Source organism: Lontra canadensis, unplaced genomic scaffold, assembly GCF_010015895.1.
Source record: "Lontra canadensis isolate GAN:19392208 unplaced genomic scaffold, GSC_riverotter_1.0 scaffold3, whole genome shotgun sequence".
NCBI classification, from domain to species: Eukaryota; Metazoa; Chordata; class Mammalia; order Carnivora; family Mustelidae; genus Lontra; species Lontra canadensis.
In genome coordinates, this window is record NW_022630997.1 from 28,980,361 (window position 1) to 28,992,842 (window position 12,482).

Here is a 12,482-nt window from a genome sequence, read left to right on the forward strand (position 1 = left end):
GGAGTCCCGGGATCGAGTCCCGCATCGGGCTCCCAGCTCCTTGGGGAGTCTGCTTCTCCCTCTGACCTTCTCCACGCTCATGCTCTCTCTCACTGCCTCTCTCTCAAATAAATAAATAAAATCTTAAAAAAAAAAAAATGCTTTAAAAAAAAAAGATCAGCCAAACCAAGTGTTGATGAGGATATGGAAAAAAACCTTCTTCCATGCTCCTCTCCAACTACATTCTCTTCCCCCTATCCAGGGGTAATCACCATTGCAAACTTGGTGTGAATTATTCCTCTGATTTTTGTGATTCCTTTACTTCAATATGTAGTATGGTTTCTTTTGCCCTTTTTTTAGCTTTATATAAGTAGAATCATAGTGTATTTTTTCCTCCAAGATTTGCTTTTTTAATTCAGCATTGTTTTTAATTTACCCATGTCATGCATGAAGCTATTATTCCAATCATTTTCCCTGTTATAATTCTATTCCACGGAATTCGATTCCAATATATAATATTTACATATATCACAATTTATTCATTGTAGTGTACTCTTTTGAGTGTTTCCACAATTTTAAAATTATTAACAATACTACTATGAACATACCTACACGATTTGTTCACGTTTCACTTTAAATGCATTTTACATAATTATTAATACAGAAACACCAGCTTTCTTCAGGATAATATTTCCCTATTGAATCTTTTTCAGTCCTTTCAACATTCTGAGGTTCTTACATTTTACAGTAAATCTCTTGTAAACATAATTTCACAAGTTTTTTTTTAACTAATCCATCAATTGTGGTCATTCAATGAGAGACTTTTTTTAATCCACTTTACATTATTGGTGTTACTGATATATTCTTTTTTAATTTTACCCTCTTATTTTGTGCCTTCTACTTGCTCTGGTTTAACTGCCTGCCTCCTTTATGAATTAATTTAGACAAATAGAAGAAGGTAGGGTACTTTTACCATTTGGAAATCAGATAACTCCATTTCTAATCTCTAATGATTACTCTAGAAATTTAAATGATCATATTTGATAAAATTTAGAGCTAATCACATCTTTACCCTCTTCATGAACAATGCTAACAGCTTTAGCACTATTACAAACAACTCTTTCTTCACTTACATGTCATTGTTACCAGCACTTTAATTCTATTTTTTCAAACCTTCATACATTATTATTTTATTAAGAAATGTTTATTTAGATTTACCCACAAGTGTGCCATTTTCATAATCATTCCATCCTGCATCAACTTCCTTTAGAGATCATTTGTCTTCTAAGATATTTCCTTTAGCAGTTCCTTTTGCAAGAGTGTGTTGTTTGGAAATTCAAGTTTTGTTTTTTCTGGAAATATCTTTACTTTGTCATCATCCTAGAAAGACAAACTCAATTCTAGAGATTGTTATTTTTCTCAGACTTGTAAAGATAATATTCCACTGTCTTCTGGTTTCTATTATTGTGGCTGAAAAGTCAATTGTCTTGCCCAAATCTTGGTTTCTAATACTACTCCAATAAAAGGAACCAGGACTCCTTGAAGTGGCTGATTCTAAGACAGTACAGTACGTATACAAGATGATCCAAAAGCAACTTGCAGTATCAGAAAGTAGGTGGCAAAACAAAACAAAAACATGGTGGTTGTAGAGTTTGAGGAACAGACTTATCTCTGAGCCAACTTCTCACTGTACTGAGATACCAGATTTTCTCTCTTTTCCCCTTTGCTTCCAGGAACAGGAGGATTTTGGTGGGGTTCTTGACTGTGGCTATAATTACACGTTTGCCAATAACAATAAAACTATACACTACCTATGGGTTTTCTTGTGTCTCCCAAAAGTTCATATATTGAAGTCTTTTTTTTTTTTTTTAAGATTTTATTTATTTATTTGACAGAGAGAGCTCACAAGTAGAGAGGCAGGCAGAGAGAGAGAGGAGGGAAGCAGGCTCCCTGCTGAGCAGAGAGCCCCATTCGGGGCTTGATCCCAGATCCTGGGATCATGACCTGAGCCGAAAGCAGAGGCTTTAACCCACTGAGCCACCCAGGCACCCCCATATATTGAAGTCTTAACCCTAACCCTCAATACCTCAACATGTGACCTCATTCAGAAATAGGGTCTTGATAGATGTAGTTACCTTAAAAACAATACTGAGACTTCCAGTTTCAGATACTACATGTAATATCTTAAAAGAGCTTAAAAGATGCCACTCCCAAACTTAAAACAAAATAAAACAAAAAAGCTGAACAAACTGAAAACCAATAACTCTTCTTTAATTCATTAGAGACATAGGGAAGAGGACAAACCATCACCCCAAAATCTAGAGAGATATGAAAATCCTGAGAGTTACAGCCAAGATCTGTTTACCTGAAGAAACACTGAAATGGTAAGTTCAATGAACTGGTGAAGGCTGAGGATGGACTATAGCATAAGATTGAGGAATTCCTGGAGGCCACAGTTTAGGGAGGGCTTCCATATGATTAAGAGTTTTATCTCTAAGAGTCCTACCTGGTTCTCCCTGTAAAGAGTCAAGAAAGATCATCTTGCAGCCCAGGCAGAGGGAGTAGAAACAAACATTAAGAAAAAGTTCAGGGGGTGCCTGGGTAGCTCAGTTGGTTGACTACTTTCAGCTCAGGTCGTGGTCCCAGGATTCTGGGATCGCCCTGCGACAGGCTCCTTGCTCAGCTGGGGCCCTGCTTCTCCCCCTCCCCTCTCCCTGCTGCTCTGCCTGCTTGTGCTCTCTGACAAATAAATAAAATTAAAAAAAGAAAAGAAAAAGTGCAGAGCAGCCTCCATAATAAAGGTCTATACTCACTTTATCAGAACTTTATCTCATCTGGGGTAAGGATATTTCACTGATTCTAGACCCATCTAGCCTTCTTATTGCACCTAAGTAATAATAGGGTGGGGGGAGGGGAGATACTAACAAACACATTGAAGGTCGTGGCCCAGGAACACAGGTCAAGCAGAAGAATGAGACTGAATAAGATTAGAGATGGTTTCCCTTCCCTAATACTTCACCACCACACTAACAAAGATCTAACATAGTAACAGCGGTTTACAGGTAAGTTACAAGACAAATTCTTTTGAAGCAGGAGCTCTTATAGAAACCCATTGACAGCAAGGGAGACAAAACAAGGAAACTAGAGGAATCTGAAGCCTCTGGCACTTACAGCTACAACAAACATTAACCAAAGCCCAACTCCTGGCTAATTTAATATAAAAGCTATTTAATTCAGTTACTATTACCTAATAACATCACATCTGGCTCTCAAACAAAAAAAATTACAAGGCATGCTCAAAGGAAATCAAAGTATGAAGAAATAAAGTAAACATCAGAACCAGACTCAGATATGACAGATTTTGTAACTATCAGATAGGGAGATTAAAATAACTATGATAAATATGTTAAGAAATCTAATGAAAAAGTAGACAACATGAAAAAACAGACAAAGTATACAAAAGAATTAAAACTAAATACTGGAAGTAAAAAACAATAATGTATTTTAAAAGCCTTTGATGGTCCTCCTTATCAGTAGACTGGATAGGTCAAGGACAGACTCAGTGAGCTTAAAGAAATGTTGATGGAAACTTTGCAAATAGAAATACTAAGAGAAAAAAATGAAAAAAAATCCTAGAATAGCCAAGAACTGTGGAAAAATTTTAAAAGGTGTAACTGGAATGCTAGAAGAAAGAGAAAACAGAACAGATGAAATATTTTAAGTAATAATGACCCAAAATTTTCCAAAATTAACAAGATATACCAAAGCAGAGAATAGGAAGCTCAGAGAACACCAAACAGGATAAAAATTTTAGTTATACCTAGGCATGTCATACCAAACTGCAGAAAAGCAAAGGAGAGGAAAAAACTAGACAATAATTATAGGGAACTTTTCAATACAAATCCTGTAAGCAAGAAGAGAGTTTTTTGGTGTTTTGTTTTGTTTTTTAAGATTTATTTATTTGAGAGAAAGAGAGAGAGAGTGCACACACACACAAACAGGGGAAGCAGCAGGCAGAGGCAGAGGGAGAAGCAGGCTCTGCCGTGAACAAGGAGTAAGAAGAGAGCTTTTGATTAAAACTACAAAAGGCAGAAAAGAGTGGAAATGAAGGAACAAAGAACCAGGAGGATGAATAGAAAACAGTAACAAATACAGTAGTCATTAAGCCAACAATATAAAAAATAATTTTAAACATCAGTTGCCTAAATAAACCAATTAAAAAAGAGATCATCAGACTTGATCAAAACTGAAGACTCAACTATATAACATCTATAAGAAATGCACTTTAAACATAAAGATATATATAGATTAAAAGCATAGGGGCACCTGGGTGGCTCAGATGGTTAAGGGCCTGCCTTTGGCTCGGATGGTTAAGGGCCTGCCTTTGGCTCAGGTCGTGATCCCAGGGCCCTGGGATCAAGCCCCATATCAGGCTCCCTGCTCAGTGCAGAGCCTGCTTCTTTCTCTCCCTCACCCTACAGCTCCCCCTGCTTGTGTACTCCCTCTCTGTCGAATAAATAAAATCTTTAAAAATAAATAATTAATTAGATTTAATTTAATCAAAATAAATTATAAAGCTGGAGTTGCTGTTTCATTGCAGACAAAGTAGACTTCAGTGGAAGGAAAGATCAGGGATAAAGAGAGGCATTAGAATGATAAATGGGTCAATTCTCTAAAAAAAATAACAATTATTTTTTATTTATTAGAGAGAGAGAGAATGAGAGAGAAAGAGCATGACAGTGGGAAGGGTCAGAGGGGAACCATAAAGTAGGTTATGCTGAACACCCCCCAACGACCCCAGAGATGTTAGTGGCTTAAAACAAAAATTGATTTCTTGCTCACGTTACACGTCCACAGCATATCAGCGGGGGTTTTCTGTTCACTACAGTTATTCAGGACTCAGGCTGAGAGAGACTTCTATTCATAGCTCACTGACCAGAACTAATAACAGGGTCCCACCCACTCATAAGAAGGCCAGGGATAAAACCCTATCCCATGCACAGAAGAGAAATCTTTACAGGCAGTAGTAGTGCCAAGGACTGGATGTGTGAAAAATCCACTGCCCGTGGCAATCATGAACCAAATGACAATAATCCCTTACATTTCTTGGCACATTTTCTCTTTCCAAATTCCACTGGATTATTTCTCATATGCTCCTAGTATGCACTCTCCTTTGCAGACCAATGTTCTAGGTAATAAGCTCCAAAAATTTCGCCTTCTCTGAAAAACTAAGAGAGCTAAATTACATCTCCTCCCAAGGACATAGTTCTCATATCCATGGGTACATACTGCACACTCTCTACAGAGTAACCATTCTCCCCTGATAAAGAACACGGATGCTCTGCTAAATGTTTTACATTTATTAACTAGGAATCCTAAGAACAACTTTTTGTGACTGGTACTATTATTATTCCTATTTTGAATTAGCACAGCTAAGGTAATTAGAGGTTAAGTAATTGGCTCAGCTAGAAATATTAAATCAGGCAGTCTGGCTCCTATGCTCCTGTCCCTTCAAGGACCATTGAAAGTTCCCTTGCAGATTCTGCTTCCTTCCTGCTACAGCGCTGTCATTCCTAACCAGCACATTCTTGGGTAGAAAGAGACAGACCACGGGTCCTTGGGTGGCGCAGTCAGTTAAGCCCCGACTCGTGATTTCGGCTCAGGTCATGATCTCAGGGTTGTGAAATCAAGCCCTGCACCTGCCTCTGTGCTGGGTGTGGAGCCTGCTTAGGATTCTTTCTCTCCCTCTGCCTCTCTACCACCCTGCACACTCAATCTCTCTCTCTCTAAAAAAAAAAAAAAAAAAAAAAGAAAGGAAAAGGAAAAAGAAAAGAAATAGACCACCCCAAAAAAAAATCAAAATTCATTTTTTCATGAAAGATGCCTTCTTAAAGTCTCCTGAAGAACAGAATGATTATCAGTGCCCATGGTCTGCAGGAAGTTATAAGAAAGTATGGAGAACAGGAGAAAAGAAACACATGAGGAATATAAGGATCAGGAAGGGGAAAAGGAATTAGGATCTACTGACAGCTTATGGTAGGTGCTATGGACTGAACTATGTCCTTACCCTCAATTTTTATCTTGAAGCCCAAACTCCAGAGTGATGGTATTTAGAGTCATGATCTCTGGGAGATAATTAGGCTTAAATGAGGTTATTAGAATAAGGCCCTCATGGGGGGGATCAGTGCCCTTAAAAGAGATGTCAGAGAGCATGTGCGCTCTCTCCTGCTGCGATATGAGGACACAGCAAGAAAAAGGCACTTTGTAAGTCAGAAAGAAAGCCCTTAGTAGAATCTGATCATGCTAGTACCCTGATCTCAGACTTTCAAGCTCCAGAACTCTAAGACAATAAATGCCTGTTGTTTAAGCTACCTAGTCTATGGTATTTTGTTATGACAGCAAAATTTGTATTTACTATTTTATATTACCTCATTTAATTTCCCAGTAACTATTTGTTTTATAAACATCTATACTAAGATTCAACTGTCCAAGAACAAATCAACAAAAGTAGGAGATGGTTCTTTGAAAGAATTAATAAGATTGATAAACCTTTGGACAGACTTATCAAAAAGAAGAGAAAGGACCCAAATAAGTAAAATCATAAATGAAAGAGGAGAGATCACAACCAACACCAAAAAAATACAAACAATTCTAAGAACCTATGAGCAACTCTATGCCAGCAAATTTGACAATCTGGAAGAAATGGATGCATTCCTAGAGACATATAAACTACCACAACTGAACCTGGATGAAATAGAAAACTTGAACAGACCCATAACCAGTAAGAAGACTGAAGTAGTCATCAAAAATCTCCCAAGAAATAAGAGCGCAGGGCGAGACGGCTTCCCAGGGGAATTCTACCAAACATTTAAAGAATAATTAATTTCTACTCTCCTGAAATGATTCAAAAAAATAGAAATGGAAGGAAAACTTCCAAACTCATTTTATGAGGCCAGTTCACCTTGATCCCAAAACCAGACAAGGATCCCATCAAAAAAGAGAATTACAGACCAATATCCTTGATGAACACAGATGCAAAAATTCTAACCAAAATACTAGCCAATAGGATCTAACAGTACATTAAAAGGATTATTCACCATGACCAAGTGGGATTTATTCCAGGGCTGCAAGGTTGGTTCAACATCCACCAACCAATCAATGTGATACAATACATTAATAACAGAAAGAACAAGAACCATATGACACTCTCAATAGATCCTGAAAAAGCAACTGAAAAAGTACAGCATCCCTTCCTGATCAAAACTCTTCAGAGTGTAGAGATAGAGGGGACATACCTCAATATTATCAAAGCCATCTATGAAAAACCCACCACAAATATCATTCTCAATGGAGAAATCTGAGAGCTTTTCTGCTAAGGTCAGGAACACGGCAGGCATGTCCATTATCACCACTGCTAGTCAACATAGTACTAGAAGTCCTAGCCTCAGCAATCAGACAACAAAAAGAAATTAAAGGCATGCAAATTGGCAAAGAAGAAGTCAAACTATCATTCTTTGCAGATGATATGATCCTTTAGGTGGAAAACCCAAAAGACTCCACTCCAAAACTGCTAAAACTTGTACAGGAATTCAGTAAAGTGTCAGGATATAAAATCAATGCACAGAGATCAGTTGCATTTCTTTATACCAACAATAAGACAGAAGAAGGAGAAATTAAGGAGTCAATCCCATTTATAATTGCACCCAAAACCATAAGATACCTAGGAATAAACCTAACCAAAGAGGCAAAGAATCTATACTCAGAAAACTATAAAGTACTCATGGAAGAAACTGAGGAAGACACAAAGAAATGGAAAAATGTTCCATGCTCATAGACTGGAAGAACAAATATTGTGAAAATGTCTATGCGGGGCGCCTGGGTGGCTCAGTGGGTTGGGCCGCTGCCTTCGGCTCAGGTCATGATCTCAGGGTCCTGGGATCGAGTCCCGCATCGGGCTCTCTGCTCAGCAGGGAGCCTGCTTCCCTCTCTCTCTCTCTCTCTACCTGCCTCTCCATCTACTTGTGATCTCTGTCTGTCAAATAAATAAATAAAATCTTTAAAAAAAAAAAAAAAAAAAAAAAAGAAAATGTCTATGCTACCTAGAGCAATCTACACATTTAATGCAATCCCTATCAAAATCCCATCCATTTTTTTCAAAGAAATGGAACAAATAATCCTAAAATTTATATGGAACCAGAAAAGACCTCAAATAGCCAAAGGAATATTGAAAAAGAAAGCCAAAGTTGCTGGTATCACAATTCCGGACTTCAAGCTCTATTACAAAGCTGTCATCATCAAGACAGCATGGTACTGGCACAAAAACAGACACATAGATCAATGAAACAGAACAGAGAGCCCAGAAATGGACCCTCAACTCTATGGTCAACTAATCTTCGACAAAGCAGGAAAGAATGTCCAATGGAAAAAAGACAGCCTCTTCAACAAATGGTGTTGGGAAAACTGGGACAGCCACATGCATAAAAATGAAATTGGACCATTTCCTTACACCACACACGGAAATAGACTCAAAATGGATGAAGGACCTCAATGTGAGAAAGGAATCCATCAAAATCTTTAAGGAGAACACAGGCAGCAACCTCTTCGACCTTAGCCGCAGCAACTTGTTCCTAGAAACATCGCCAAAGGCAAGGGAAGCAAGGGCAAAAATGAACTATTGGGATTTCATCAAGATCAAAAGCTTTTGCACAACAAAGGAAACAGTTAACAAAACCAAAAGACAACTGACAGAATGGGAGAAGATATTTGCAAATGACATATCAGATAAAGGGCTAGTATCCAAAATCTATAAAGAGCTTAGCAAACTCAACATTCAAAGAACAAATAATCCAATCAAGAAATGGGCAGAAGACATGAACAGACATTTCTGCAAAGAAGACATCCAGATGGCCAACAGACACATGAAAAAATGCTCCACATCACTCAGCATCAGGGAAATACAAATCAAAACCACAGTGAGATACCACCTCATGCCAGTCAGAATGGCTAAAATTAACAAGTCAGGAAATGAGAGATGCTGGCGAGGATGCAGAGAAAGGGGAACCCTCCTACACTGTTGGTGGGAATGCAAGCTGGTGCAACCACTCTGGAAAACAGCATGGAGGTTCCTCAAAAAGTTGAAAATAGAGCTACCCTATGACCCAGCAATTGCACTACTGGGTATTTACCCTAAAGATACAAATGTAGTGATCCGAAGGGACACGTGCACCCAAATGTTTATAGCAGCAATGTCCACAATAGCCAAACTATGGAAAGAACCTAGATGTCCATCAACAGATGAATGGATAAAGAAGATGTGGTATATATATATATATATATATATATATATATATATATGCAATGGAATACTATGCAGCCATCAAAAGAAATGAAATCTTGCCATTTGCAACAATGTGGATGGAACTAGAGGGTATTATGCTTAGTGAAATAAGTCAATCAGAGAAAGACAACTATCATATGATCTCCCTGATATGAGGAAGTGGAGATGCAACGTGGGGGGTTTGGGGGTAGGAAAAGAATAAATGAAACAAGATGGGATCAGGAGGGAGACAAACCATAAGAGACTCTTAATCTCACAAAACGAACTGAGGGTTGCTGTGGGGAGGGGAGTCGGGAGAGGGTGGCGGGGTTATGGGGAGGGTATGTGCTATGGTGAGTGCTGTGAAGTGTGTAAACCTGGCGATTCACACATTTATAAAAACACATATTATATGTGTTTTTATAAACACATATAATAAATATGTGTTTATTAAAAAATTAAAAAATTTTTTAAAAAAGATTCAACTGTCCAGTAACTACAAAGCCACTGCTTCTATACTGACGAAGGCTACTCCTACAGAGGACAGGAAGTCCACATCTTGGCTCTGAAACCAACTCTATCAGCAATTAAACATTTCCCTTGGATGAGGCCCCAGTCTTCTGTTAACTCAAATTTACTAGACACTAAGATACCTAAGCAAGGGGTGCCTGGGTGGCTCAGTCAGTTAAGCATCTGCCTTTGGCTCAGGTCATGATCCCAGGGCCCTGAGACTAAACCCCATGTCAGGCTCTTGGCTCACCGGGGAGTCTGCTTCTCCCTCTCCCTCTCTCTCTGCCTGCTGCTTGCCTTGCTTATGTGTGCACACACGCTCTCTCTGTCAAATAAATAAATATTAAAAAGGGGCGGGGGCGCTGCCAGGTGGCTCGGGCGTTAGGTGTCTTCCTTCGGCTCAGGTCATGATCCCAAGGTCCTGGGATCAAGCCCCACATCGGGGTCCCTGATCAGTGGGAACCCTGCTTCTCCCTCTCCCATTCCCCCTGCTATGTTCCCTCTTTTGCTCTGTCAAATAAATAAGTAAAATCTTTTAAAAATAAAATAAAATAAAATAAATTTTAAAATTAAAAAAAAAAAAGATACCTAAGCAAGATACTCTCTAAAATGCTTTTGCTGCATGACGATTATCCAAAATCCATGAAAGGGGGGAAATACAGAGATTTAGAACACAAGAGGGTTTTATCTTCCTGCTCCTAAAAAGATATCACTATGCCATCATATTAATAATGAAGCAGAACAATGCCAAAATAACCTATGCTGACTCCATGTCTCAGCAAATCACTTGAGGGAAAAGATGTTTCATGTGCCATTACTCTATGTACTAATGTGGTCACCGGACTCAGCTGGCCACTAACTTAATAGAAGTTAGTACAGAACAGCAAATATTTAGAAGCTTAGCCACCAGGATCCTTGACTTTACAAAAATAAAAGATTCCAACCCTAATCATCCTACAATTCAGAACTTAAACTGGACAGGGGGCAATGCTAGTTATTACTTCTAAATTACAGCAAGACCCATTTACTGTTACAGAGACAATTTAATTTTCAAGTACATGCTGGGTTCTAACAACTACAAAGGCAAATACCACTTATTTCAGAAATCCATAAAGTACAAAGAAAAAGACTGTAATTTTAACACAAAGTAATTTATGACACCGGTCACAAACATGTAAACCACAGAGACACTGCACAATATTCAGCATCCCTGCTATACTGAGGAAACTTCAAATATATGTAAATGTAAACCAAAAGTCTTAGAAAACCTCCACTCTAAAAGAAGAGAAGTGCTCGGTTTGGCAGCACATATACTAAAATTGGAACGATACAGAGAAGATTAGCATAGCTCCATGTGCTAAGATGACATGCAAATTCGTGAAGCATTCCGTATTTTAAATAAATACATAAATAATAAAAGTAAAAAAAGGTATTTGCAAAGTAGTATAAATAGGTAAAGAAGGTCACATAAAGGGAGCTCAATTATGATTTTCCACTGAAAGTAACTGTAAGGTACTTATGGCAGATTTTGCATGTCATGATAACCTGTTGAAAAATTATTTTAAAATATTATTTCACAAACTATTACCACGATGCCAGGGATTTCCTTCAAAAGAATCTGATAGAAGTGGAAGGGAGTGGGAAGAATGTAAAACATGATAGTTCATGAATCGGTAACTGTTGAAACTGAGTAAGGGTTATATGGGGTACATTATCTTATTTTTCTTAATTCCATATAGGTTTGACATTTTATCCATAAGAAAAGTTAGAATTATTATACATTTTGATGAACAAATTTAATCCTAAATTTTACCCTAAAAGCAAAGAGAAACTAGTACCTTCCAATCTTTGAATTTTTGCTTTCACAGAAATAACAGCTTCAAAGGGTGAAACTCTCAGCTCAAAACATGTTCCAGTCAATGTTTCAATGAAGAGCTCCATGGTATCATAGAAAGGAAGTTTGTAGTAAAATGGTCCCACGTTATCTTCATTGAAGAATGGAGGATCTTTTCTGTTATCCATTACTTTGAGTTTTCTAATTCCTCTGGAATATGTTGTAGGCAACCGTATTCCAGTTCTAGCCAAATCAGCTTTAAACATTGGTAATATATATTGTTGTTCATGTTTTGAATTTTGTACCTAAAAAAAAAAAAAAGAATATTTTTTTAACGAGACTATCTCGAAGTCTCATTCTACCATAATGATTTTCTGAATAAGGGCGCCTGGGTGGCTCAGTGGCTTAAGCCTCTGCCTTCAGCTCAGGTCATGATCCCACAGTCCTGGGATCAAGCTCCCCGTCGGGTTTTCTGCTCAGTGGGGAGCCTGTTTCCCGCTCTGTCTACTTGTGATCTCTCTAGCTCTGTCAAATAAATAAATAAAATCTTAAAAAAAAAAAAAGACTTTCTGAATAACTCTGGCCCATATCAATATGCCAGACAGCCCCAGAACTCTTTTTATTTTTATTTATTTATTTATTTATTTATTTTTTATTTGACAGAGAGTGAAATCACAAGTAGGCAGAGAGGCAGGCAGAGAGAGACAGGGGAGGAAGCAGGCTCCCTGCGGAGCAGAGAGCCCGACGCGGGGCTCGATCCCAGGACCCTGGGATCATGACCTGAGCCAAAAGCAGAGGCTTTAACCCACTGAGCCACCCAGGAGCCCCACCAGAATTCTTTTT

The 12,482-nt window shown here is 38.2% G+C and overlaps 1 protein-coding gene and 1 non-coding gene across 6 annotated transcripts in view; one reads left to right on the forward strand and one right to left on the reverse strand.

Moving 5' to 3' along the window:
* The window catches only part of ZFAND4 (zinc finger AN1-type containing 4), an 80,471-nt gene that overhangs the window by 58,847 nt on the left and 9,142 nt on the right, over positions 1-12,482 (reverse strand). For 2 of the 5 annotated variants that reach the window (XM_032837542.1, XM_032837537.1), the window contains exon 2: positions 11,644-11,944. In XM_032837542.1, the coding sequence (XP_032693433.1) occupies positions 11,644-11,905 (262 nt within the window). In that variant the 5' untranslated portion in view covers positions 11,906-11,944. Of the gene's footprint in view, positions 1-1,197; positions 1,360-11,643; positions 11,945-12,482 lie in introns of those variants that run through there. The other 3 variants (XM_032837551.1, XM_032837545.1, XM_032837560.1) reach the window with 3 other exon arrangements.
* LOC116858631 lies at positions 11,095-11,202 on the forward strand. Its single transcript, XR_004380970.1, has one exon. It is a non-coding gene; the product is annotated as a U6 spliceosomal RNA (small nuclear RNA).